Raw genomic sequence first — 25,794 nt, forward strand, 5'->3', positions numbered from 1 at the left:
TGTGATTGCTTTTCTACTTTTGAATCATGGAATTGATGGAAAGAACTAATTTATTTGAAGACCGGATAGGGAGTAAAGTCTTCAGAACTACAGTTGGATGTGGCTGCATGGTTACTAACTTTTAGAATGTTTTCCGTATGTCAGAGCAACACCAAACAGCACTAGGGGAATAAAGCTCTTTCAGCTTCTTTAGGATGACAGATTATCCTAAGAAATCAATCTCCAGGTTTTCCTTGACACCAAAGCTCAATTAGTGGTAATTCCTTAGTTGTAAGTATTCAAAATGTCTTATTTCTTTCCCCCCAACCTCAACCTATGACAAAGATACATTAATGGACATTTCGTCCATTAAAGTGAATAATGCTTCCCCAGGAGAAATACTCTTGAAGGAATGTTCACCAAGATCGCTTTGGACTTGAGACCAAAAGTTGGACCCAGAAGATGTGAAAATTGCTCTTTGATCCAGGCATTGTAGTGTGTTTAAAGAGAAAATACTTCTAATAATTGAGTTTGGTCTTGAATAAAATAGAACTCACAAATGGAGATCTTATAGAACTGTTCACAGTCACCAGCATCAAAGATACTGCAGGGTAGCAGTATTGTGGACAGAATCACCGGTGCAGTATTTACCAAAACTCGGAGAAAACACTGTGGCTTGGGGATGACAAGCCACAGAAATCCTGAATGACAAGAAGATCGTGAAAAACATATTTATTAACTAATTTCAAATGTGTAAAGTTCCCAGAGTTTATAGGAAAATGGCATTGTGGAAATGAAGTATTAGTGCTGCTTTGTTGAAAAATGAAATTATGGCCAGTATTTAAAAACCGTATGCTCTCATTGAAAGGATATGTCAAACTGTGAAGAAGCAGCATTGAAGGGTTAAACTCAGAGCCAGAACTGCTCGTGTGGCATCCAAAGATGCCCTAGGTATAACTTTGTGAAGTGGAGTATCAGGATTAATAAAAAGTGGAGGGTCTATGCTGTTAAAAAAAAAAAAAAATTCTAGTCAATCTGAAATTACTGAATTTATTCAAGAATGTACATATGTCTTCTTAAAAGCATTTATGCATCTTTTATATGATTTCACTTTTAATTGTTTAAATTAACCATCCATTGAGTCCAGTCACACTGGATAAGAGACATCCGCCATAGAAGCGAGTCCAGTCTTTGCTTGCGTCTCTCAAAGAACATAAAAGTAAACCCAGTTCATCATCCACATGAAGACTTCTCACAATCCCCCTTCTTCCTTTTTTTCTCATTCATCTAGGTTTCCCTGTCTGCCCTCAATAGCACTTATCTTTCCTCTCCCACCGCCTTTTCTTCTGCTCCAAGTCTTTTATTTTCTCCCAAGTTTATTTTGAGTTTTCCCCTACTCATTGCAGGGATCTGCCTCGTCTGGCCTGGGCAAGAAAAGCCCAAGGACTTCATGGGCACTGCAGTCTTTCCCTCAGGAGAGGGAGGAGGTGATGCATACTCTTACTGTAATCATCCTTGTCTCTTTTACACTCTGAGGAGATCAGGCCTCTTGCCTGGTCCCTGCCAGCATCATCTACACACCTCTACCTCCAAATCCTGAGACCATTCAACCTCATTCTCATACCATCTCAGCACAAAGTTCAGAGGATTCCAGAACCGTATCACTAGAGAGAAGCTGAGCCAGTTCATCCCTCGGCTCTGGTCAGATCTTTTTTACACCAAGCCAGAAAGAGCTATGCAGATCATTTTCTGAAAGATAAAATTTCCAGAAGCTGTTCTCTATGCTCCTTTCATCTGATGTGTGAAGTGTAACCATAAGAAATATCTCTTGCCAGGACATTATTGAGGAAGTTACAGCAGATTACATTCGTGAGAAGATGTGGTCTGCTACCGAAGATATGCTTCTGCGCTTTCAAGCCGCAACCTCAGGACCCCTCCTTAGGAAAGAATATGAAGCTAGGAAATCATTTTTGTATGAACAAGAAGAGCATGTGATCAAAATACAGGTATGTGCGTCACCTACCACTCGTTACAGAAAACTGTCATTCCATGAAAATGTTATTTGATAACAGGACAGTCAACTACCAGCATTCTAATAAACAAATGTGACTGCAGATTTTGTTCTTAATCAGTGCCCCTGAGTCTACTTTATTGAAGACTCCGAGATGGGAAGGCTGTTTTATGATTTTTCACCTGTGGTCTTCTGGAAAGTATTCAGGACACTGTGAATAGTCAGAGGCAGGGGAATACCTGAGATCAGAGTTGAAATCCTGTTTCTCTAAAAAGGCAGATATCCTTGTGTCACCTACTGTCTGACCTCAGGTGCTTTTGAATTGGTTTCTTAGTGGTTAGTGGATGTTGAGTGGCGTCTGAGTTTCTATGCTCTTGTAGCCTAAAGAACAGAATAGCTCATCAAATAAATGTAGCATCTCTGAGGCTATCTTCGCTCTTATATAATCCCCTTCTTCATTCAGGCCTGCAAGAGGCATCCTCATTCCCAACCTTTTTCTTCTTAAGCTTGCATGACTTGTCCGAATGTTCTGGTTGGCAGGAGAGGAACTTGCTAGATTTAGATGTTTCTATTCTGTGTTCCCCTAGCATCCTCTCTCAACCACCACGCTGGTTTCCAAAAGGCCGTGTGTTTGTTCCTTTTTCTGCATCCAAAGTGATACTGTTGTTGATGAGCAGAGTTTGGTGGCTTTTTGCTTTGGCCAGTAACTATTAAATTTCCAAAATTGAAAGGTTGTAAGTTGAAGGGCTTCTCTTTTGTGATCATTGGTGTACTGATCTGCTTCCCCACCTAACTATAATATTGTACAGGGCAGAAGATGAGTTTTTAAAACTTTTGTATTCTTGTGTCTTGCATATGATAGGTGCTCAAATATCTGAGTTTGCTCAGAGCTTAAGATGTTAGAAGGCAGGAATGATTAATTTTTTAAAAGAAATTTCTTCTACGAACTTGATAGTCAGGCTTCACTGGTGGCGCAGTGGTTAAGAATCCGCCTGCCGAGGCAGGGGACACGGGTTCGAGCCCTGGTCCGGGAAGATCCCACATGCCACGGAGCAACTAAGCCCATGCGCCATAACTACTGAGCCTGCACTCCAGAGCCCGCGAGCCACAACTACTGAGCCCGCGAGCCACAACTACTGAAGCCCGCGCACCTAGAGCCCGTGCTCTGCAGCAAGAGAAGCCACCCCAATGAGAAGCCCATGCACTGCAACAAAGAGTAGCCCTCACTCGCTGCAACTAGAGAAAGCCCGTGCACAGCAATAGAGACCCAACGCAACTAAAAATCAAATAAATAAAATTTTTAAAAAAACTTGATACTCAAAGGATTTTTCTAGGTGAACCCGTAAGTTTTCCAGTTTATTCCTTCTTTAAATAAATGGTAGACAAAACACACAGGGAGTGAACAAAATCTTAAGTATAATATCATCTACACTGATGCTGAGGCTCTACTTTTGCACAGAATTCAAAGAGTGTTAGCCAGTGTGACACAATTTGGACCAACCTCAAGCTCTCCAGTCTGCCCAGAGCTGTGTTATAGTTGGAAGACACTCTACAGAGCCCTCTAGTATAAAATCCGCCTGATATTAGGACCCAGGGCTAAAATCGTGAGAGAGCTGGGGAAAAGATGGAAACAGTCACCTGGAGCCTTTCCTCCCCACCTCCGTGGAAGCCGCAGTATTGAAGAAGAAGCCATTACACTATGAAGTCACCCCGTGATGACTTCCTTCCCCCTGCTTCTGACAGTTTTCTAACAAGGAGGGCGTGAGGTCTAAAGTCAGGCTATAGCCTGGAGATGAATATGGTCTGACCCAGAAAACCAGAAGACCACGAACCAAAGGGCATCATGCCAATCTCATTTTTTGCAGAAGTGGCTGATTCATTCCAAATTAGGGGAATGATGTCAAATCTGAAGATTTCCCCTCCGTGGAACAGCTCAAACTTCTTAGCTGGCTGCATCAACCCCAGACACAGTAGTCTCAACAAATTCAGAGAAAAATCTCCCAGGCTGAGGGCAACCACACCCCAGCTCCACTGTGCTACCACCGACAGTCTCCCAAGGAACTAGATATGGTACAGAGAGTATATGTCATCAGTAGCCAATCCTTTGTCTCAGACAATTCAGAAGGTGGCCAAGTAAACACAGAGGAAGGTAATGAGAATCTATTATAACCATATTATATTTGAACAGTAAGAAAGCCCTGAAAAAATGGCCAACATTTAAGAAGAGAGCCAGAAAAAAATCTCAAACAAAAATGAAAATTTTATAGCAAAAAAGAAAGAAAAATGGATGTAAGTTGTAAAACATAAATTAACATCTAAGGATTCTCATATTCCAGGAGACAGTAGAAATGTTTATACTGAAACTGCTTTATGCTTTTAAGAAATTTAATAAGATGCATGATGAAATAAGACAGCATGATAAAATGAAAAGATAACCCATAGCTACAGAGAGGAAGAAAAATGACATCCTAGAATGTGAATGAACTTATAACCGCAGAATGTAGAACAGACACTGAAAGTGATTGAAACACGTGGAGAACTTGAGAAAAATCACAGAAAAAGCTAAGAATAGATGACTTAAAATACATTTTCTCATCTGAAGATGATAATACCCATTTTATCGCAGGGTTGTAGGGATTAAATGGGATAATACACATAACAGACTTTGCCCAGTATGCAGCTATTAAGTGCTCAACAAGTGTTCGAAGTGACGAGGCGGTAGAGATTGTGACTCAGAGGGCAGGTAGTGGGGATCCAACATCCAGGTGGTTGGTTGGCCCAGGAAGAGATCAGAAAAATCAAGACAGGAAAAAAGAGTCAGCTACAATATTTTTTTCCTTGAACTGAAGAACGCTGAAATGCCACTTTGTAGGAAAAAGCATAATAGTGCAATACCAAAACTTAGCCCTGAGAATTACTAAATTATTGAACTTCAGGTCAGAGAGTGCCACAAGCATGGGGGCAAAGAAAAAGAAACAAGCTTCTGTGAAGCAAGTGCAGGTTGTCAGGAGCTGTGGCAGAATCTGGGGCCGGGAGGAAGGGGGTGACCTGATGGGACAGTCCTTCATTACATTGTTTGAATGTAACTGACTACTCTTGCAGGTTGCGGGATTGTAGCTTTAAGCAGAGTGGGAAAAGAGGCCAATATTTAGGGTTTTCTTGGCTAACAGAGAGATCACAGAATTTGTGCTTCAGAAGTTGGTAATTTGAATATTACTCTCCTGAGTGCCCAATTATCAAACGAGGCAAGCAATGTAGCAAGCCAGATTTTCTAGAGATTGACAATTAGAATCTATAAAACAGAGCAGTAACTTCTGAGGTCTAGGTATCTTGGGAAACTCCTTTGTTACAGCTGAATTGCACAGAAAATATATTTATGGTAACAAAAAACAAAACAAAAACACGGCTATTATAAATTTTCACGCAAGTTCTCATACCAGTCAAGAGAGAGATTGATGTTTTGGTAAACGCCTTGTCTCTAATTGTTTATAAAAAGCTGCTTCTAAATGGCTTTATGGTTTAGAATTCTGTCTCCTTTTGCATTTTTATCAATAGCACCTTCCTCCCAACTTTATACCTATAATTATTTTTAATAAAGAGCCTCTAATTAGAAGAGCCTGCAGTCTCTGGGCCTTGCACAGGAGTTATGCTGTTAGCACAGAATGAGAAAAGCCAATCCTAATGAAACAAAAACTTACAAACTAAAAAAGAAGAATGTTAAATTTTGACAAATAAAATAGGAAGCCTGTAGTACTCTGCTTCTATAGACCAGAACTTCAAAACCCAGCCAAGTTGCCTTGGTTTGGAAAGGTAGCAATAAAAATATAAATGTAGATTCCAGAAAAATCTACATAATCATTAAAGAGATGAAATACAAAATGAAATCTTCAGGAAAGTACTGTTGGTGAGGGTTGAATCCTTAAGACATTAAAAACAGTACAAAACGGACAAGGGGGTTCATTCCACTAATGCAAACATGCTTCAGTATTAGATCTTCTGTTACTACAGCAGATTCCTTATCCAGAATCTTTGAGAATCTGAGCTAATAGAGATTAATAGTGTTTCTGGAATTGAGATAATTCCAAAAACGCAGAATGAGAAATTGAGCTAATCCCAGTATCTTGGTTGCCTTTCAATTTGGATCAAGGAATGGGATGTATAATATTATTGGCACATTTGCACCTCTGTGCTTTAAAACAGTGTTAGCCACAAAAACACGAGTCACCACTGAGACCCATCATGACAAATAAGTTACTAGTTAGATTGCCATTAGTATGAGTGCAATCACAGTTTATCCTGTTTCCCATTTGTCAATATTCTGTTCTCTACATATTTTCTGTATTACAAACAATGCTGCAACAAAAATGCTTATATATTGTTTTTCTACACAGGTACTTATATTTCCTTAGGCTGGGTATATTGAAAATTAGAAACACTGGGTGAAACGCTAAATACTTTTAAATTTGATACTGCTAAATTCCCTCCAAAAAGGCTATAATCTTTTGTACTTTTCCCAATCCCTACTCCCCATGTATGCTTTTATTCCCCTCACTGCTTGGCAATGAGTGATGTGACAACTTTCCCAAAATTTCTCAGACTGACATTCAAGGCTCTCTCAAGCTTAGAGCCATCTCACATTTTTTGTAGAGGTTCCCAATATTTGTAGAATTGTGTTCTGTGGTTCCCTCTTTCAGCCAATTCAAGCTACCTTCTCTCTTCCAAGATCCCTCATAGTTTTTGACCCATATGCCTTCTTGTGTTCTGGCACTATGATGGATTGCTTTAAAAGCATATTTGTAAGATGTTTCCATTGGAGGAAGCTGGATAAAAGGGTACATGGAACTCAATGGATTACTGTTGCAGCTTCCTATGAGTCGATAACTATTTCAAAATTAAGTTTTTTAAAAAAGCATATTTATCATTTCTAGGGATTTAAATTGAGAGGGGAAGTCTGGAGCAAGTACTCAGTTGGGTACTTATTGCATCATGACTGTTTTGTTTTGAATCACTACCAAAAAGTATATTATTTTTTAAATGGCAATAAAATTCCGCATACCTTTTTAAAAAGAAGGAATGAGGTAGATTGATAGATGCAGATGTGAAAAGAAATTTATAAAAAATAACTTGAACAAACAAACAAAAAAAAAAACCACTTGATTTTTGGGGAATTCCCTGGTGTCCCAGTGGTTAGAACTTGATGCTTTCATTGCCGTGGCCCGGGTTCGGTCCCTGGTCAGGGAGCTAAGATCCCACAAGCTGCGCTGCGAGGCCAAAAAAAAACTTGATTTTTTTGTATTTTTTAACACAGAACTTGTATTTCATTTCTAACCTGATAAACAAAATCAGAGAATTGGAGTGAATTACAAAGATATGTTTCAATAAAAAGATTCTCAAAAATGAATTGGAATAAACTTTATAACAGCTATGGATTTATCATTCTAAAGATACCAGTTTGTGTCCACTTTTTGCAAATGTTTCCTGTAAAAGTTCCTTGTAAAGCTATGTTGATGAAGCCTCATTAAACTTTATGTAAAATTAGATGCAATAATAAAAGATCAATCACAGTACTCCTATTTTCAGGGATCCAGAGTCATCTTCCTTTTCAATCTGGATCACAGTGGCCCACTTGTTGGAGGAAAACTAATTACTAGTCATTATTTTGAAGCATCTTATATTGTTACCAAATAATACCAGCACCCAATTGATCTGTTTGTATGTTTCAGGGCAATTCCATATTATTATGACTTCTTATCACCCAGGGCCTTGGTAAAATTAAACTTTCAAATCAGAAACTGGGCTTCCACCTGGTAATTCCGTTCCCAAACTTGGGGCAAACCTCAGGTGTGAGCTGGTATGCTCTGCCCAGTTTAATGTCCACCCCTAGAGATGGTGTCCAGATGAGATTTGAAAGGGAGGATCCCCGACATTGTCCCAACTCAGTGTCTCCTGAGATGTACTCCGTCCTTGCACTTTCTAAAATAAACTGTTACATGTAAGTAATTCTGTAACTCATTATTTTCCACAGGCTTTTTGGAAGGGACATAAACAGCGGGCCTCCTATATGCACAGGAGACAAATGTTCATTGATAATATTCCTTCTGTTGTGAAGGTAAACACCCTTTCCTACCTCAGTGCTTGACTTAAACTTTTCCCTTCATTTTCGTTTTGCTTCTAGAAGACAGACTATGTTTGAGCCTTGACATCAGAAGCAAGTCCTGGGTTTGAGTCATACCTCCACTACTCACTTAGCTGATCATCTTCAAGCAAGTCCATGAAAACACTCTATTGTCTCTGGTCCTTTATAATATATGCTCTTTCTCTAACAAGTCCAAATTGATTATTTAAAATCTGGAGGAAACCCAGTTTTATTTTATGTTCTTCTTATGGTCTTCGCTAATAATGTTTAGAATGCTCAAATTTAACAGTGCAAACCTTAGTTGTAACGCAAATGCAAAGCCAATGACAAGAGAAAGTAGAGCTGAGTTAAGGCCTGTATTTAGGTGGTGGGCTGTTCTAACCCAGCTTCCCACCAAGGCTGGTTGCTCCGAGCTTAGAGAAAGAACACGCAATGGAGTGCCCACTGTCTCAGAGCTGAAAACTAAGGAACTGTAAAGCAGTGAACTTGTAGAAACTTGGAGATCCAGATCAGAGTCACAAGAGTGGGACTGGAGAGAGATGGGAATCAGATGAGATTTGTGAAGACTTTTTAAACTGTGAGGACAAAGGATGACATGGTCTAGACCCCTTGTGCATTACTAGCTCCTGAATGAAATGTCCTTTGCTCACCCTGGAACACATGCTTATTCGCTCAGAAAACCATGGGTCACAGTTGGTCCCTCGTGAGACCTCTTGAAATGTTTTCCTGTAAAGACCTAAAGAATATTCGCTGCGTTTAAGAGATGTGGGAAGCAACCCTGAACTTGGTTTCATTTGATCCCCTGACCCATGGCAACTCTCAGCAAAATGCCTTGCCTGCTTGGCTTTTATTTACTGAGATTAAAGCCAAATAGTACGAAGAGCTACATTACCTTCCCCACCATAACGTGTAACATGTTCTGAACCCCTAGGAGAAAAAGCAACGAAGGAAGTAGAAGGTGAAGATTAGGCTTTAGATGTTTATTAGTTGGTAGGCTGCTAATTTTTACTTTTTTATCAAATTATCTCTCTATTATTTTTAAAAGACTCCATAAAGAGATATGAAAGGTTATCTGGTAATTGCCTGGATTTCTCTTTTTAACTTATTTTTAGATTCAGTCCTGGTTCCGGATGGTAACAGCACGAAAGAATTACCTCTCACGACTGAAGTATTTCAGAGATCATGTAAGAGACACGCATGTGGATTTTTATCCTGGCTGAGAATGAACTAAATGAATACTTTGTTGAATGTTAGCATTGAATGATTTTTATTAAATGGTGGAAATGAACACTAGGAGGAAAAAATAGGTTTTAGAACTCAATGTGATACCATTTGGAGGCTTCTTACATTTTTTTATTCAGAACTCAGGTTCAGAGTGAGACTTCACCATTCGGAACTGGAAAGGAAGTGGGTGAGAGAAAACTGATGTGGGCTAGTAATGCCAGGGAGAAAAGATTCAACTTTCCAACATTACTTGTAAAGTGCTTATTACTGCTAACCGAGTAATTTAAATAGACACCCGCAGGAGGAATTTTTTTAGGATCTTTGAAGAATAGATATGTGAACATAGATTGGACCAACTAAATTTGGTGGTAAAATTCTTTTCCCTTTTTAAATCTCTTTATTTAAACGGTCCCTTTGCAGTCTTGTTTATATTTTAGCTAACTTATTTGCCCCTTTCTTCAAAGAGAATGCAAAAATAAACATTGACTGCACCATATCTAAATACTATCAATTTTAAATAGTGTTGCTTTTGAAAACGCTGTCACTTCTTAAATAGTTCTGAATTCTAAAATAGTGGAGTAGATGGGACTCTAGGAGGTTGTGACTGGTCTTGTTTTTTCCGCAGAACAATGAAATTGTGAAAATACAGTCTCTATTGAGAGCAAACAAAGCTAGAGATGACTACAAAACATTGGGTAAGTGGGAGCATTCTGAGACAAAGTATCCCATATTAACCAGGCAAGGACAAGTTATTTCCATCTGAATCACTTCAGTGGCGGCTCCAAAAACAGAGGATGCCTGTTATTTCCAGTAGATTTTGACCATCTCAGGCCCCAGGTTCTGAACCAGTACACAAAGGAAGATGTGATGAAAGAAAGTGTGGGCCCTTCTATCTAAACGGAGTGGGGTAAACGCAGTAGATGTGATTTCTTCTTCAAAAGGAATGGGGTGGGGGTATAAAGTAGGAGTTTGAGATTAACATATACACACTACTATATATAAAATAGATAATCAACAAGGACCTACCAGATAGCACAGGGAACTATATTCAATATCTTATAATAACCTATAATGAAAAAGAATATTAAATAAATATATATATATATATCTGAGTCACTTCACTGTACACCTGAAGCTAACACAGCATTGTAAATCAACTACACTTCAATTTTTAAAATATGGAGTTGGTATAAATGCTGATGTTTTATATTAAATTTGAGCTAGAGGCAGGAATCTAATGCAAAAGAGCCAGAAGATAAACTTAAATTTGAATACTGTTTAATCTATTACCTGGCCTGTGATTTTTTTTTCCTCTCATTTTAAGAATGAAACATAGTCGTATAAGAAATTTGGAAATATGAATAAGAAGGGAAAAAGCACACAGTTTCACCTCCCAAAGATAACTACAAACATCTTCCTATAATTTCATTCTGGACTTCTCAGAGTACCTATGTTTTTTTAAATCATCTTCCTTATACTAATAGTATATGCCATTTGTAGAAAGTTTGAAAACAGCAAAATCAAATAAAAATCACCCAGAAATAGCATTTGTGCTGTCTTTTTCAGTTTCAGCTCTGCGTATGTCTGTCATTCTGTTGTTGTTGTTGTTTTTACATAGTGAAGGTCATTCTTTATATGCTAAAGTTTTAACATTCTTACTATCACAAGAACATGTAATAAAGAACGTGTCATAGATTAAGTCTAGAAGGGCTTGCTGATAAGTTTATTAGTACTGCCTAAATTCTTCAAATATTCAGGTCATTCAAGATTAGTTTTGAGAGGGCAAAACAAATCAGTGTGTATTTTAGTAATGAAAATGGCCATTATGTTCTAACTGCCTTGTTTCTTACTTTTTTTTTTTTTTTTTTTTGGAGGAAATAAAGAACTGTTCAGTTATGTTGCTAGCACAGTGCTACTAAGTAGTTTCACCAACACCCTTTATTGTCAAAAGTCTGTCTGAATTATGGAGTGAAGTGTATGGCCTAAGAAAGATCTTCCCTGGTACTTGTTAAGGAAAAGTATCCGGCAGCCTCAGAGGCCAGGTTCTGCCTCAAGCCCGTGGAATCTTCTGGATACTACCTCATTCTACTAGATTCCAGAATCCAGCATGCAAACTGAGGGAGGAAAGGTCCCCAGTCTTTCCAATGCCACACTGCTCCACTTTGGAATTGATGAGATTCGTCTCTTAGTTGGTAGATAATCTTTAATTTTTTATAAGGAAGCTGAATAGGGGGTTTGTTTTCTGAGCCCTAACACACTAAAATAGGTAATTTAAGGATAAGTTTTCCAAACAAACACAGGCTGCTTTTCGTTTCCTTCTAGGGAACATGTTTTTGTAGGTGGTTGTGATGATGCTTGATGCCTGTTACTTGCTTACTTTTTTTTTTTTTTTTTTTAAGTTACAAAGATAAAAGAAATTCCAGTTTAAAAATCTAAGTGAGGGCTTCCCTGGTGGCGCAGCGGTTGAGAGTCCGCCTGCCGATGCAGGGGACAGGGGTTCGTGCCCCGGTCCGGGAAGATCCCACATGCCATGGAGCGGCTGGGCCCGTGAGCCATGGCCGCTGAGCCTGTGCGTCCGGAGCCTGTGCTCCGCGACGGGAGAGGCCACAACAGTGAGAGGCCCGCGTACCGCAAAAAAAAAAAAAAAAAAAAAAAATCTAGGTGATTTCCTGTTAAAGCATAGAAGGCAGATAGAAACTATGTTAGTGAATAAATCAGGTAGATCAAAACTGCTCTGGGTTTTGGCAAATAGGGTGGCTTTGTGGTAACTGAACTGTAAATTTTCATTTCTCAATTCAGCATCTTCATAAAACGAAGGCATTTTTTTCAGCTGAAAAACATCACTTTTATTAGTCTGTCATGATTCATTTTCACCCATTCCCTCCAGAAAGGCACTGAATGCATTCAGGTTTAGAAGTTGCTGGAACCGTAATGTGGCCATTTGTAAGTGCTGACTGTTAAGTTGTGTGGTTTCCTGAAATGAAAGTACCACCAAGTGGTATGAAGATACCATGAAGATGCCAAAAAGCCAACTGTTGATAGAGGAACTATTACATTTGAGCCATAATAATTAGTAAAGCTAAAATATTAATTTGTCTCTACCAGGCCTGTTAGCACATAAAATGATACACAGTTTTTCAGAGCCAGGAGAGAGAACTTTAGACACAAATGCGGTGGCTTATGTTCTCTCAGCTACATGAATGAGCTCTGGTGTGTGGCTCAGGCTGTTTCAGAAATGGTCATGTCATCAGCAACATCCTTGCTGAAATAGAAGGAAAATAAATTCATGTATGCTTCGGTGATCAGGAAGAAAAGGGTCCATGATCCAAGGTGACTTGGAATCTAGTGGAATATGAGCTATTATTATCCAGTAAATTCTGAGCCTGGAAGCAGAATTGGACCTCTAAAGCTTCCTAAGGCTTTTCTTTGACAAGTACCAATAAAGGCCATCAGATGGGGAACAACAGTAATACAGATGACTCTAGATTTGGTTGTTCATGATGAGTTCATGCTGTTAATTGTGTTGTTGGTTGAGCTCTGTATTCCTTAAGTGTCAAGATACCACAGAACTAAACAGAAGTATAAGGAAGCTTGAGTAGGGCCTTGGAAGTAAAAGGATGGTTATTGAGGCCGCCACAACTGGACTGGGCTCTCTCAAGTCATCTTTTTGTTGCTGTGTCTAATCATTCAGCATTGAAGGTCCAGGTAGTTTCTTCTTAGAGTTTACCCAGAGTAGATCTCATTACACACCTTAAAAAAAATTGTTTTCTCAAAGTGGCAGTGCAAGAGAATTAAAGCACAATTAAGGTTCAAGGCACTAAGGGAAAGCCCTTGTAGAATTTATATAGGTATTCCTCTCAACAACTGAGCCTGGTCTCCTAGGTGCTGAATGCCCTCCCTGGTCCATCCTGAAAGGACAGGGACCCAATTCAGTTTCTAAAATTGCTTCATTTCTGCCAAGTAGAACATGTGTTCCAGTTGTCATTCTGTTGGCTCCTGTTAGACCTTACAGTTCTCCCTTGACTGACCTTTTCTAATTCACCTTTCACCTAATTCCTGCTCCTTCCCCAAGGTCTTTTGGGCTGGGAAAAAAAAAAAAAAAACACCTCTTTCTGCTTCCTGGAGCAAGAACAGAAATCTCTTATCTGGCTCAGCCACAAGCTCTTAGAGCCGGGGCAACTCACGTTAGCATTCTTTCCCAGGTTCCTCATCAATAAGACACTGATAGATAGAACTATCTCCTCAGTGTGTGGTCCTGGGAACAGCATGAGAGAGGGCTGATAAACGGGTTCTAGACGAGGAATTAGTGAGGCCCAACCTTATCAGTGGTGTGCATTTATTTATACGATCCGTTTCCCCGTCCAGATTTGACATGAGGGAGGATGATTCACTCTGGAGACCAAGCACGTCCGTCGCTCTATTTTTCTGTCAATGCTTTATTTAAAGACCTGATTTCTTTCCTACTGATGATCCATTCAAGCATGCCCAGTTAAAGCACACCTTTCCTTTCCTTGCAGTTGGCTCTGAAAACCCGCCGTTAACAGTAATCCGCAAATTTGTACACCTGTTGGACCAAAGTGACTTGGATTTCCAGGAGGCTCTGGAGGTAGCACGATTAAGGGAAGAAGTGGTGACCAAGATCAGAGGCAATCAACAGCTGGAGAAAGACCTGAACCTGATGGACATTAAGATTGGGCTGCTGGTAAAGAACAGGATCACACTGGAGGTCAGTGGGGTTTGTGGGACTGTTGGTTCCCAGAAGAGAGAAGATGCTCGTATATTTGCCCACAACACTCTGGTCCAGCTAAGTTCCTTTGGAGTCCAGAAGGAGTGGCCTAAAGTTTATTTACCATTTTCATTACCACTTTATGGTCTTAGACCTGCAAAATTCTGTGCCCCCCTTTTATGACATTTGGTAAGACTTCTTTACCATTCTGAAAGGAAATTTATGTGAAATAAAACCAACTTACATATGTACCTTCATAGCAAGGCTAAGGCCTTTCTATAAATATAAAAGAGAAATTCAAAGAAATGAATTTATAGTAAAAATACATATTTCAATATGAAAATACATGGGCCTGATGCCTTTAGATGTGATAATGTTACCAGAGACTTGGGCCTCTTCACAGAATAACCACAGATTGAGAGAGCTACAGATGAGACTGGTCAGGTGAGTGGTGGAACTGGCCATGAGTTCTTTTTTCCAAAGTGGAGAACAACTCTTTGTAATAAGCCCTTGAACAGCAAAGTGTGGTCTTCCTCCACCCCCCACCACTTGACATGGAGTTGCTATCCTAGAAAATTAAGTTTATATTAAACTTGTGAGGATCTATGTTGTGCTTATATGTAAAACTATTAGATTCTAGGCTCAAGCAATTTTGCACAGAATTTTGACCTACGTGAATGACCAGCGGGACATTAAAAAAATCCAGCCAAAAAAAAAAAAAAAAAATCCAGCCATGCGAGATATGGACAGTTATTTACACAGGACCATCCTACAAACTGCAGGACAGCAGAGCATCTGTCCTCCCCAGGCCCCGCTTACTGGAAGCCAGTGGTGTCTCCAATCCATCAGATGTTAGCCCTCCCCAATCCACATTTCCAAAATGACCCCCTACAGAGTGGCATTTCCCTAATAATAGCCTCCAAATAAATAATGCTGTCGTTTTGTATCTGTGAGAAACCTGCCAGTGTCAAAGCTCCCCAAAACTATGTGAAAAGTGTCATTTTTACCCAAGAAAAGGAGATTTCCAGGGTAAGACCTCTCTCCATGTCCCTGTTCCCATGCCACGTCAGTTTTCAGAAAACCAACAGGGCAGGGCAGGGCAAGTTGACCTTCCGGATGCCCTGAGAAGGCTACAGTGGGTCAGAGGTAGAGAGCCAGCTTCTGGTGTGGTTCTGGAAAACTACCAGGTGAACGGGCACGGGAGGCTACCAGCTAAGTGGACATGGGAACGCCTCACTCTTGTCTCCGGCCCTCACAGAGATACCAGCAAAATAGTGCCGAGAAAATAAGGAAACGAGAGCAACTTGTAAGACAGGAAATAATCATCTTTTCTAAATATTAAGGGAAAAAACTACAAATTTAAAAGTTCTGCTTTTAACTCTATTTTCATTGTTTTATCCAGGAAAGCAATAGTACTTTAGTCTTTTAAAAAAATAATAATGTGTTTGTATTGTTGGATACATATGAAAACTTTTAAAGTATAATATATTCCAGAAGGTCCTTCAGAGAATGCCTTTTATAGCTTTACACTGCTGTTGTACCCTACTCCCATAACGTTGTAAACAGGAAATGCCTTGCCTTTTAAAATAAAGGCTTAGTTGCAAAAGAGTAGTAGAAATATGTAGCTTGTGGAAATACAAATGTGGCAGATTTTCGGATCTTTACGAGTGTTTAAGATTTTTTAAAGCATTACTAATTGTTAGCATTGTGAAACAAAGTTAATTTTTCGCCTTATATTTTCAAACACCAAATATTTATCAAACACTGATTAGAAGTTAAACTACTGATTCTCAAGGACGTACTCTTTTGTCTTATCGTTAATAGTAGCATTTTTGGTTTGATGACAAGAATAGGGCAGTTGAAGTTTTATTTACAGTAGTGAAATAATGGGGAACAACCCAAACCCGAAAACAACAGAGGACAGTAGAACCAGTCCGACATGTATGTTACACAACCACTAAAACTAACGTTTCTGAAGAATATTTAAGGGCAGGGGAAAGGGTTGCAATATAATGGAGAAGAAAATAGTACCTAAAACAGTACGATTTCATTTGTTGTAAAAAGTAGATATATACTTAAGCTAAAAGAAAAAAATTAAGCTCTTTGCATGGTAGAATTAGCCATACATATATATATTTTTTTAACATCTTTATTGGAGTAAAATTGCTTTACAGTGTTGTGTTAGTTTCTGCTGTATAACAAAGTGAATCAGCTATATATATACATATATCCCCATATCCCCTTCCTCTTGTGTCTCCCTCCCACCCTCCCTATCCCACCCCTCTAGGTGGTCACAAAGCACGGAGCTGATTTCCCTGTGCTATGTGGCTGCTTCCCACTAGCTATCTAGTTTACATTTGGTAGTGTACATATGTCCATGCCACTCTCTCACTTTGTCCCAGCCTACCCTTCCCCCTCCCCATGTCCTCAAGTCCATTCTCTACGTCTTCGTCATTATTCCTGCCCTGGCCCTAGGTATGTCAGAAGTTTTTTTGTTTTTTTTTTTTTAGATTCCATATATGTGTGTTAGCATACGATATTTGTTCTCGTCTTTCTGACTTACTTCACTCTGTATGACAGACTCTAAGTCCATCCACCTCACTACAAAACAACTCAATTTCGTTTCTTTTTATGGCTGAGTAATATTCCATTGTATATATGTGCCACATCTTCTTTATCCATTCATCTGTCAGTGGACCCTTAGGTTGCTTCCATGTCCCGGTATAGTTTTTAATTTTTTTAACAATGAGCATTTGTTGAGAAAAAAGTTTAAAGGGAAGTGGCTTAGTTCTTACAGAGCAACTCTGGCTCTCTCTAGTAACCATGTGTCTTACAATTCTTTTAAGATTGGCGTTCCTTCTGGAAACCTCAGAAAGCCAGTGGGCGAGTGAGTGAAGTAGCTAATATTGGTTTTAAGCAAAAGAAGAGGTTTGGAAATGGAGACAGACAGCTGACGTAGAAGTTTCTGGGAGGCATAGGGAGGAAGAAAGGTCTAGATTTAAACTAGCTTGAAGGAAAACCAAAGTAGAAATTGAAAGTAATCTTGAATTGCTAAAATTCCTGTTGATGGGTGTGTCGTATCACGTGAGTGCAGACTTGTAGGCCAGGGCTGTCTGTAACCCAGGATTGAAATTTATTGTATTGCTTACCTTCTTCGCTTCTTTATGAGCATATTTCCTTGGGTATATTCCTTAGCCTCTCTAAGCCTTGTTTTTCTTCACTGAAAAATGTGCTCAGTGCCCTACGTGGATTGTTTTTTTGTTTGTTTTGCGGTACGCGGGCCTCTCACTGTTGTGGCCTCTCCCGTTGCGGAGCACAGGCTCCGGACGCGCAGGCTCAGCGGCCATGGCTCACGGGCCCAGCCGCTCTGCGGCATGCGGGATTCTCCCGGACCGGGGCACAAACCCGTGTCCCCTGCATTGGCAGGCGGACTCTCAACCACTGCGCCACCAGGGAAGCCGCATGGATTGTTTTTATCTTCACAGAAGCTCAGTAAGATTGCTATCATTAAGCCCATCTTATAGATTTAAGGAAACTGAGTCTTAGAGAGGTTAACCTGAGCAAGGTCACAAAACTAACTGTGCTTTGCAGATACTCGTATTTTTATAACTCCAAAGCCCAAGCCCTTTGTCTTAGTCCACACCTTCTACAAAAGTGCGTATACTCTAGCATATTACCTGCATGTGGATATCCTGTTACCAGGGGAAGGGAAAAGATGGTGGCAACTAAGGCAACATTGAGATGTGGGAATATTATGAACAAGTTAAATACTGTTGCTCCTTCGAACCAGTATTCCTCAAATGTTCAATATTTATTGGTAAGAATGGAGGACATTGGGCTTCCCTGGTGACACAGTGGTTGGCGGTCTGCCTGCCGATGCAGGGGACGTGGGTTCGTGCCCCGGTCCGGGAAGATCCCACATGCCGCGGAGCGGCTGGGCCCGTGAGCCATGGCCGCTGAGCCCGCGCGTCCGGAGCCTGTGCTCCGCAACGGGAGAGGCCACAACAGTGAGAGGCCCGCATACCGCAAAAAAAAAAAAAAAAAAAAAAGAACAGAGGACATGAGATTTCTATTAATAAAAAGCATATGCCTCTCTTTGGAATGCCTGTCTGGGTTGGCCTTTGTCCCCTTCTTCAAGCTTTCCAAGGCAAACCTCCATTCACACCAGAGCTTTTGTGAGCCAGGTGTAATTTCACAGGGAAGACAGAAGGGCTTATCCCATTGAAGCGTGCTGCTCTGTACTTGGATCTCCAGCAGACAGACGGTTCCCGTGGCACAGCTGCTGGCTCTCCTCTCCCCTCCCACTTCCCCTCCAGGGCTCAGCATTTGACTCTGCTCTTTCCCTTCCTCCAGTGCTCTTCCTGAGCTGCGAAGGAACTTGGTTCTGCCCTAGAGCTTGCTTACCACCCCATCCTCTGTTCTCTTCTGCATATGTCAAAAACATTACCCTAAAGATGAAAGTCTGCAGCAAAACAAAGGAATAGTCTCCAGTTTCCAGAGCTACTTCCATTGCAAGTAGTTGGGGGACATCGGGGGTGAGGGGGGCCGGTGATGGGGAGGTTAAGTACCAAGATTTTTTTTTCTTCTGTATATTTAAAATCAAGATAATCAATTTATTCCATGTATTTGGGGGAATTGAATCTCTACACATCACCAGTTATCTGAAGAGGAGAAACCTGGGTTAAATGGAACCGTAAGCCAGTTAGTCTAGTGATGTCTTAGGACTTCTTATAGATAAGGGTATCAGGCCACCGCCTGCCTAGACTTCTCCCGAACCTCCATCTGGGGGTAACTACGCTTCCTTTATTCATCTTGAATGTGATTTATATATTTGTGAAAGAAGGGGGGAAGTGTCGCCTTCTTAAAATTTTTATAGAAATGAAAATCAAATTCCTCCTCTTTCCCCATATAAACAATTAGGGGAACAGAAGTAAAGGATTAAGTCAAGTTTCCCCTCTCTCAGCTGAGAATAAAGAAGAATGAAGTCATAGACCTTGAAGGCAATGGATGTAACCACATAGAACTATCTAATCTCAACGCTCCAAGGGTTGTTTTGGGGTTTTTTTTCTACCTATGAGCTGACCCCAGCTATGGGAGAAGGGGGTGCTGGGGGGTGAATAGATTTGGAGCTTGTCCTGTACAGTGGTTCTCATCCGCAGGGATAATTGGAAATGGGGACAGGCACATTTTTTGTTGTCAAAATGACAGGAGTCCCTACTGGCATTTGGTGGAGAAGGGCCCAGGATGCAAGATGGGCAGCAGTGCATGCACAGCAAAGCATGGTAGTGCCTGAAATGCCCGGAGGGCCCCCCTCGGGACTGGTGGTGGGGAATCCTGATACTGGCTGCAAACAGAGTCCTCATGTGGAGGCTGGGCTAAGAGCTCAGGGAAGCAGATGGAAGAAGTTTTAGGAAAAACAACTTTCTTGCCATCTATGCTCGGGGACGGTGACCCAGTGTTCAGTGGCAAAGGAGGCATTCTAGAGCTGTGGCTTTCGTGTAAGTCACACTCCATTAGTGAGTCATGAAATCAATTTAGTGTATCACTTCAGCAGATTTTAAAAATGGAATAGAAAAAAAGCAAATTGAAACGGTCAGAGTGTGTCCCAGTAGTAAGAATAAGCATCCTTTCGTATAGTGTGTGTGGGTACGTTTGCCAATAAAAGACATAAAATGTATTTTTTACTGTGGGTTTCTGTAAAAATGTTTGGTAGATCCATATCTAAACGATCTACTCTGGTTCATGAGCCTTTAAGCCCCTGAAGGGGACACAGTAGCCTCAGTGACCTCTTGACAATGTTTCCAGCCACACATTTTCCACATTTCCCTGTAAATAAAGGAGCATGATTGGGAGGGAAAACCCTTAACTTTGTTAAATATTTAGAGGCTTCTCTTCCCTTCCATTTCTAATTTCTACATTGCATATTTTTTGCAAGTGCTTCTATAGTTTCAAAAGATATAATTCATTATTTGAAAGGTTACAGTTTAGTAGTGTTTAGTATATTCCCAAAATTGTACAACTATCACCTCTCTCTGACTCTAGAACATTTCATCACCCCAAAAAGAAACCCCAAAGAAAATGTTCTGGAATTGGATTGTGGTGACAGTTGCACAACCTTGCAACTAGATGGAACACCACTGAATTGTACTCTTTAAAAGGATGAATTGTATAGTAAATGAATAATACTTCAATTGAAAAAATACCCATATTCATTAACAGTCATTACCTATTCACTCCAACTCCCAGCCACAGCAACCTCTAGTATACTTTCTATCTTGATAGATTTGCCTGTTCTGGTTTTTCATATTAATAGAGTCACACAATATGTCATCTGTTGTGACCAGCTTCTTTCACTTAGCATAGTGTTGGGTTTTTTTTTTCGCGGTACGCGGGCCTCTCACTGTTGTGGCCTCTCCCGTTGCGGAGCACAGGCTCTGGACGCGCAGGCTCAGCGGCCATGGCTCGCGGGCCCAGCCGCTCCGCGGCATGTGGGATCTTCCCGGACCGGGGCACGAACCCGTGTCCCCTGCATTGGCAGGCGGACTCTCAACCACTGCGCCACCAGGGAAGCCCATAGTGTTTTTAAAGTTCACTGTTTTGTAGTAGCGTAAATCAGTCCTTCATTCCTCTTTACTGATCAATAACATTCCATTGTGTGGATACACCACATTTTGTTTGCCCATTTATCAGTTGATGGACACTTGGGTTGTGCCCTCTTTTCAGCTGTTAGGAGTAATTCTGCTATGAGCATTCAGGTACATGTTTTTCTGTGGACATATGTTTTCAGTTCTCTTCAGTATATACCTAACAGTGAAGTTGCAGGGTCGCATGGTCACCTGTGTTTAACTTCTGAGGAGCTGCCAAATAACTGTTAACGTTGAGCATCTCTTCGTGTGCTTATTAGCCACTTGTAGGTCTTCTTTGGGAAAACGTCTGTTCACATCCTTTGCCCATTTTTTAATTGGGTTATTTGTCTTTTTATTTTTGAGATGTAGGAGTTCTTTATAGTATATTGTGGGTACAAGTCCCTTATCTAAGAAATGATTTGCAAATATTTTCTCTCATTCCATGGGTTTTCTTTATTGATAATGTACTTTGAAGCACAAAGGTTTTAATTTTTATGAAGTCCACTTTATTTTTTTCTTTTGTTGCTAGTGCTTTTGGTGTCGTATGTAAGAAACCATTATCTACGTGCACAAAGATGCATGTACAAGAAGGCTCCCTACACACTCTGAAATAGTAATAAAATGTAAAGAAACTAACTGTCTATCAAAAGGAATATGATTAAATAAATTATCACACACACACACCCTTAAAAGAAACCATTGCTTAATCCAGGGTAACAAACATTTTTGCCTAGGTTTTCTTAGAAGAGTTTTATAGTTTTAGCTCCTACATTTAGTTCTTTGATCTCTTTTTTTTTTTTTACATCTTTATTGGAGTATAATTGCTTTACAATGGTGTGGTAGTTTCTGCTTTATAACAAAGTGAATCAGTTATACATATACATATGTTCCCATATCTCTTCCCTCTTGCGTCTCCCTCCCTCCCACCCTCCCTATCCCACCCCTCTAGGTGGTCACAAAACACTGAGCTGATCTCCCTGTGCTATGCGGCTGCTTCCCACTAGCTATCTATTTTACGTTTGGTACTGTATATATGTCTATGCCACTCTCACTTTGTTTTGAGTTAATTTTTGTTTATGGGATGAGGTCTGACTTCTTTCTTTTGAACCTGGATATCCAGTTGTCCCAGCATCACTTTTTGAAAGATTATCCTCTCCCTATTGAATTGTCTTGGGACCTACATTACATCCTAAGAACAAATGCCTACAGCTTTGGAGAACAAATATTACAAAAGCCAAATTCACCTGCAATTTGGATTTTCTTAATTTCTTTAACATTCTCTGTCCGTTTGTTTCTTCGTGAGGGAAATGTGGAAAATTAATCTTTCCAACTGTGTGTGTCTCAGGGTGTCTGAGAAGGAAGGAGGTAAAGAGTACCAGCATAAAAAGTAGTAATTTCATAAAAATTTTTTCCAGGATGTAATTTCACACAGAACGAAACTGAATAAGAAAAAAGGTGGAGAAATGCAAATACTGAATAACACTGACAACCAAGGGATCAAAAGTTTGAGTAAGGAGAGAAGAAAAACACTGGAAACATATCAGCAGCTTTTTTATCTTTTACAGGTGAGAACAATTTCTTTCACTGTGAGTTTTGGGTAAATGCTATGTCCCCGTTGGTGTTTTACAGTAGATCTTGTCCCATGCTAAGGCTATAATCGTTTACATGTTCTGAGCACTATTAAGTACCAAGTGCTATTCTAGGTGCTTGATATACATTATTTCATTTTAATTCTTAGTACAGCCCTGGGAACCATCAAAAAATAATTTACTGATATTCCTGTATTACATGTGAGAAAACTGAGACACAGCCAGTAAATGGGAAAACAAGGGTATTGGGACCCTGGCAGTTTGACTTAAAACTTCAGTCACGCTCTTCATGACTACGTTATACTGCAGTTATCGGCAGAAACAGTATAAATCTAATAATAGCCTCAGATGCTGTCAAACATGAAAAAATTAAAGTAACCGTATGAAAAACAGATCTGTACCAGGACCAGACTGCCCTTCTTTGGAGGAAGGAGCCAGAGAGTTTGGATTAGGGAAATGGGATCCCTTTTTTATTTCATTATTTCCACGGCATGACTGTGATCTAAGTGAACAGTAATTTTCCATTGCTTCAAGAGTGTGGGTGAGAACTAAGCTGGACTGGTTAGGGCTGGACTCTGTCTGGTGGACGAGTTTTTTGTTTGTTTGACCATTGATCAACCTCATCCGCCCACCAGCACATACAGTTAGTCCCAAAGGAAACAGTGAACGATAGTGAGAGATAGAAACAAAACCTCCCCTCGGCAGGAAAATTTTCCCAAAAAAAGATGGATCAGCAGTTCTTCCTTGAAAGTCAGGTGTCCCTGGGACCGCTGCTGGTGGCAGTGATTCCGTCAAGGCGTGGAGATGCTTGAATCTTTGCTTGAGGACGTCGCTGGCATTAGGTGCACAGAGAACACATTACCCAAAATATAAATGAGGTGTGGCTAGACCCGTTGAGAGAAGAGACGTTAATTTTCGTAGAGTTGAGAATTCTCTACTTTGAGTGGCGAACAGGTGTAGTACTCCAGATGTCCACCATGTGGCAGCATAGAAGGAAAAATGTTAAAACAGAATTGTCCGTGGAATCCAGTGCTTAACAACAGCTTCCTTTCCAGAAAGAAAGGGGGCTCGCACTAGGCAGGGGAAGGTTTTTTTGTCTGCTGAAATTAGGTTAATAGGCATCCACCAGTTATAAATTTAATCTTAAGCATTTATCATTTTTTTATTAATTTTTATTGGAGTATAGCTGCTTTACAATGTTGTTAGTTTCTACCCTACAGCAAAGTGAATCAGCTATACGTATACATATATCCCCTCTTTTTTGGATTTCCTTCCCATTTAGGTCACCACAGAGCATTGAGTAGAGTTCCCTGTGCTATACAGTAGGTTCTCACATTTATCACTTTTGACATCCATGAACTTCCAAGTGTACGAAGCTTCTTTAGGATTTAGTTTTCTATTGTTGGATTTTGATAGAATTTGTGTCATTTAGGAAGGTGAAAATTTAGTCGCTGGCCTAAGATTTGTATAGTTTACCCTGTTATGTAAGTGGAGGCTCATTAATGGGAAGGAGAAAAAGCATAGGAGCGTGTTTAGAATAATTCCACAAGGTTTATTCCCTAAACGATCCAAAACTAATAGAACCAGAGCATGACCATTCAGTACTGAGTGAAGTGTCAAAAAATCATTTATTTTTCTTCACCTTTTCTCCTGTCTGCTTTGGAGACATTAACCCAAGACCAATGAGGAAGCTATAGAAAAGCAAACGGCGTGGATCCCTTTCACCTTTGGCAATTCTTAGCCAAAGTAGCAGGTCAGCTAGTGTAGGTTTTGCTATGGGCTTGTCTCTTCTGTATGAGCCTAAATTTAAAGTTTTTAGGTCATCGGAGAGGAATGAGGCTTCTTTGGCTTTAGAGTAATTTTCCTTTCTCAAAAGCCGATATGCTTAGTGTGGGAAAAGAATCACCCCAGAATGCTAAGAAAAGGTTGTCCTGAGCTGCTTATTCATAAAATTTCAGCCAGTCATTATGAGCTTGAAAGTAAATCTAAGTGGTAAACTAAACTAGAATTAGGGTTTTCTTAAAATTTTTAAAGCCAAACTGCTTGAGACTCTTAAATACTGGTTTCCATGTATGGAAAATTTTCTTTTCTCATCGGAAGGAGGATAAAGAGTAGGACTATCAAATTTCTCTGTCACCTTAATATTATATTTTTTTCTTCTAACCTCCATCTGGTGTAACTCCTTCAGAAAAACCACATTACCACAAAGACTGGTGCTACATCTCTTGAACTCCATCCTAAGCTGAACTACATGTCAAGTTTTTTTTAATTCTCGTCCATCTTTAAATTTTTTTTTAATTTAAAGAGATTCTCTCTTCGGATACCGGGTCTATCAGCCACCCCCTTCTCTCTTGTCTTCTTTTTATCTTAGCCTTCTGGGGTGGTTCTTTTCCCACACTAAGCATATGGGCTTCTTGTCAGGTTCTTCTGGCATTTCCCCCATGAACTATCCTGACCTTCACCCCTCTGTTCAGCCTCCCTGCCTCACTCCTACCTTCTCATGCTTTCTAAAACATCATGGCCATCCCACTGTCTCCACATGTAAATGTATCCTTTTCTTTTTCTTTCTTGTCTCAGAATATGGGATGTGTTTCCTTCTATTCATTCATCAGTCCTTCTAGGACAGTCTATTCGGCTGAGCCCTTGGTCCCTTCTTGCCAGTCTCTTCGGATACCAGATCTATCAGCCACCCCCCGCCTCCTGTGTTTCTACAATAAATATTACTGTGTGGCTCCAAATGGTGTAGAGTGTACATAATACAATTATACTCCATTAAATATGTCATGATATAGTATATAAAATTTAAATCCTACCGTAACTTTCTAGTATAACGTCCTATAGTTTAGTATTAGTATTACCTGCTACCTTTTAAAGTCTTAATATGTGCCAGATACTCTTCTATATGCTTTATACATAATAAGTCATTAAAGTGCAAGGAACTGGGGACTCCTCTCTGCTTTTAATAATATATTAACATATAGTTTTGTGGGGGGGTGTTTCTTCTTCTCACTTTCCTTCAGACAAATCCTTTGTACCTCGCTAAGCTGATTTTCCAGATGCCACAGAACAAGTCAACTAAATTTATGGATACTGTTATTTTCACCCTATACAATTACGCTTCCAATCAACGGGAAGAATATCTACTCCTCAAGCTTTTTAAAACTGCTCTGGAGGAAGAAATAAAGTATGTATATAAGTATATATGTAAAAATACCAATACCTTTTGTTAGTGGTGGCTATCTCTGATTTACTAAAATAATTTTAAAGTTTTTCTTATAAGTTATTTATACATATTAAAATTATCAAATTTCTTGAGAAATTGCCACATCATCATAGATATATTCAGGTACAGCTTTCTCCCAGCAGTGATATCTTTTCTAATGCTAAATTCACTCTTGATTTTGCAAGTATACAAAGCTCTTTTAAAGTCAGTGAGGGCTTCCCTGGTGGCGCAGTGGTTGAGAATCCTCCTGCCAATGAAGGGGACACGGGTTCAAGCCCTG

General features: G+C 40.0%; 1 protein-coding gene across 2 annotated transcripts in view; it reads left to right on the plus strand.

Annotated features, from left to right (window-relative positions):
• Window positions 1-25,794, plus strand: part of IQGAP2 (IQ motif containing GTPase activating protein 2) — a 239,231-nt gene that overhangs the window by 177,427 nt on the left and 36,010 nt on the right. Inside the window, exons 16-22 of one of the 2 annotated variants that reach the window (XM_065874499.1) lie at window positions 1,815-1,985; window positions 8,016-8,099; window positions 9,239-9,310; window positions 9,976-10,045; window positions 13,868-14,076; window positions 22,118-22,267; window positions 25,312-25,475. In XM_065874499.1, coding sequence (XP_065730571.1) covers window positions 1,815-1,985; window positions 8,016-8,099; window positions 9,239-9,310; window positions 9,976-10,045; window positions 13,868-14,076; window positions 22,118-22,267; window positions 25,312-25,475 — 920 coding nt within the window. The remainder of the gene's footprint in view (window positions 1-1,814; window positions 1,986-8,015; window positions 8,100-9,238; window positions 9,311-9,975; window positions 10,046-13,867; window positions 14,077-22,117; window positions 22,268-25,311; window positions 25,476-25,794) is intronic. The other variant, XM_065874500.1, reaches the window with a different exon arrangement.

The sequence above is a fragment of the Phocoena phocoena genome, chromosome 3 (genome assembly GCF_963924675.1).
Source record: "Phocoena phocoena chromosome 3, mPhoPho1.1, whole genome shotgun sequence".
NCBI lineage: Eukaryota > Metazoa > Chordata > Mammalia > Artiodactyla > Phocoenidae > Phocoena > Phocoena phocoena.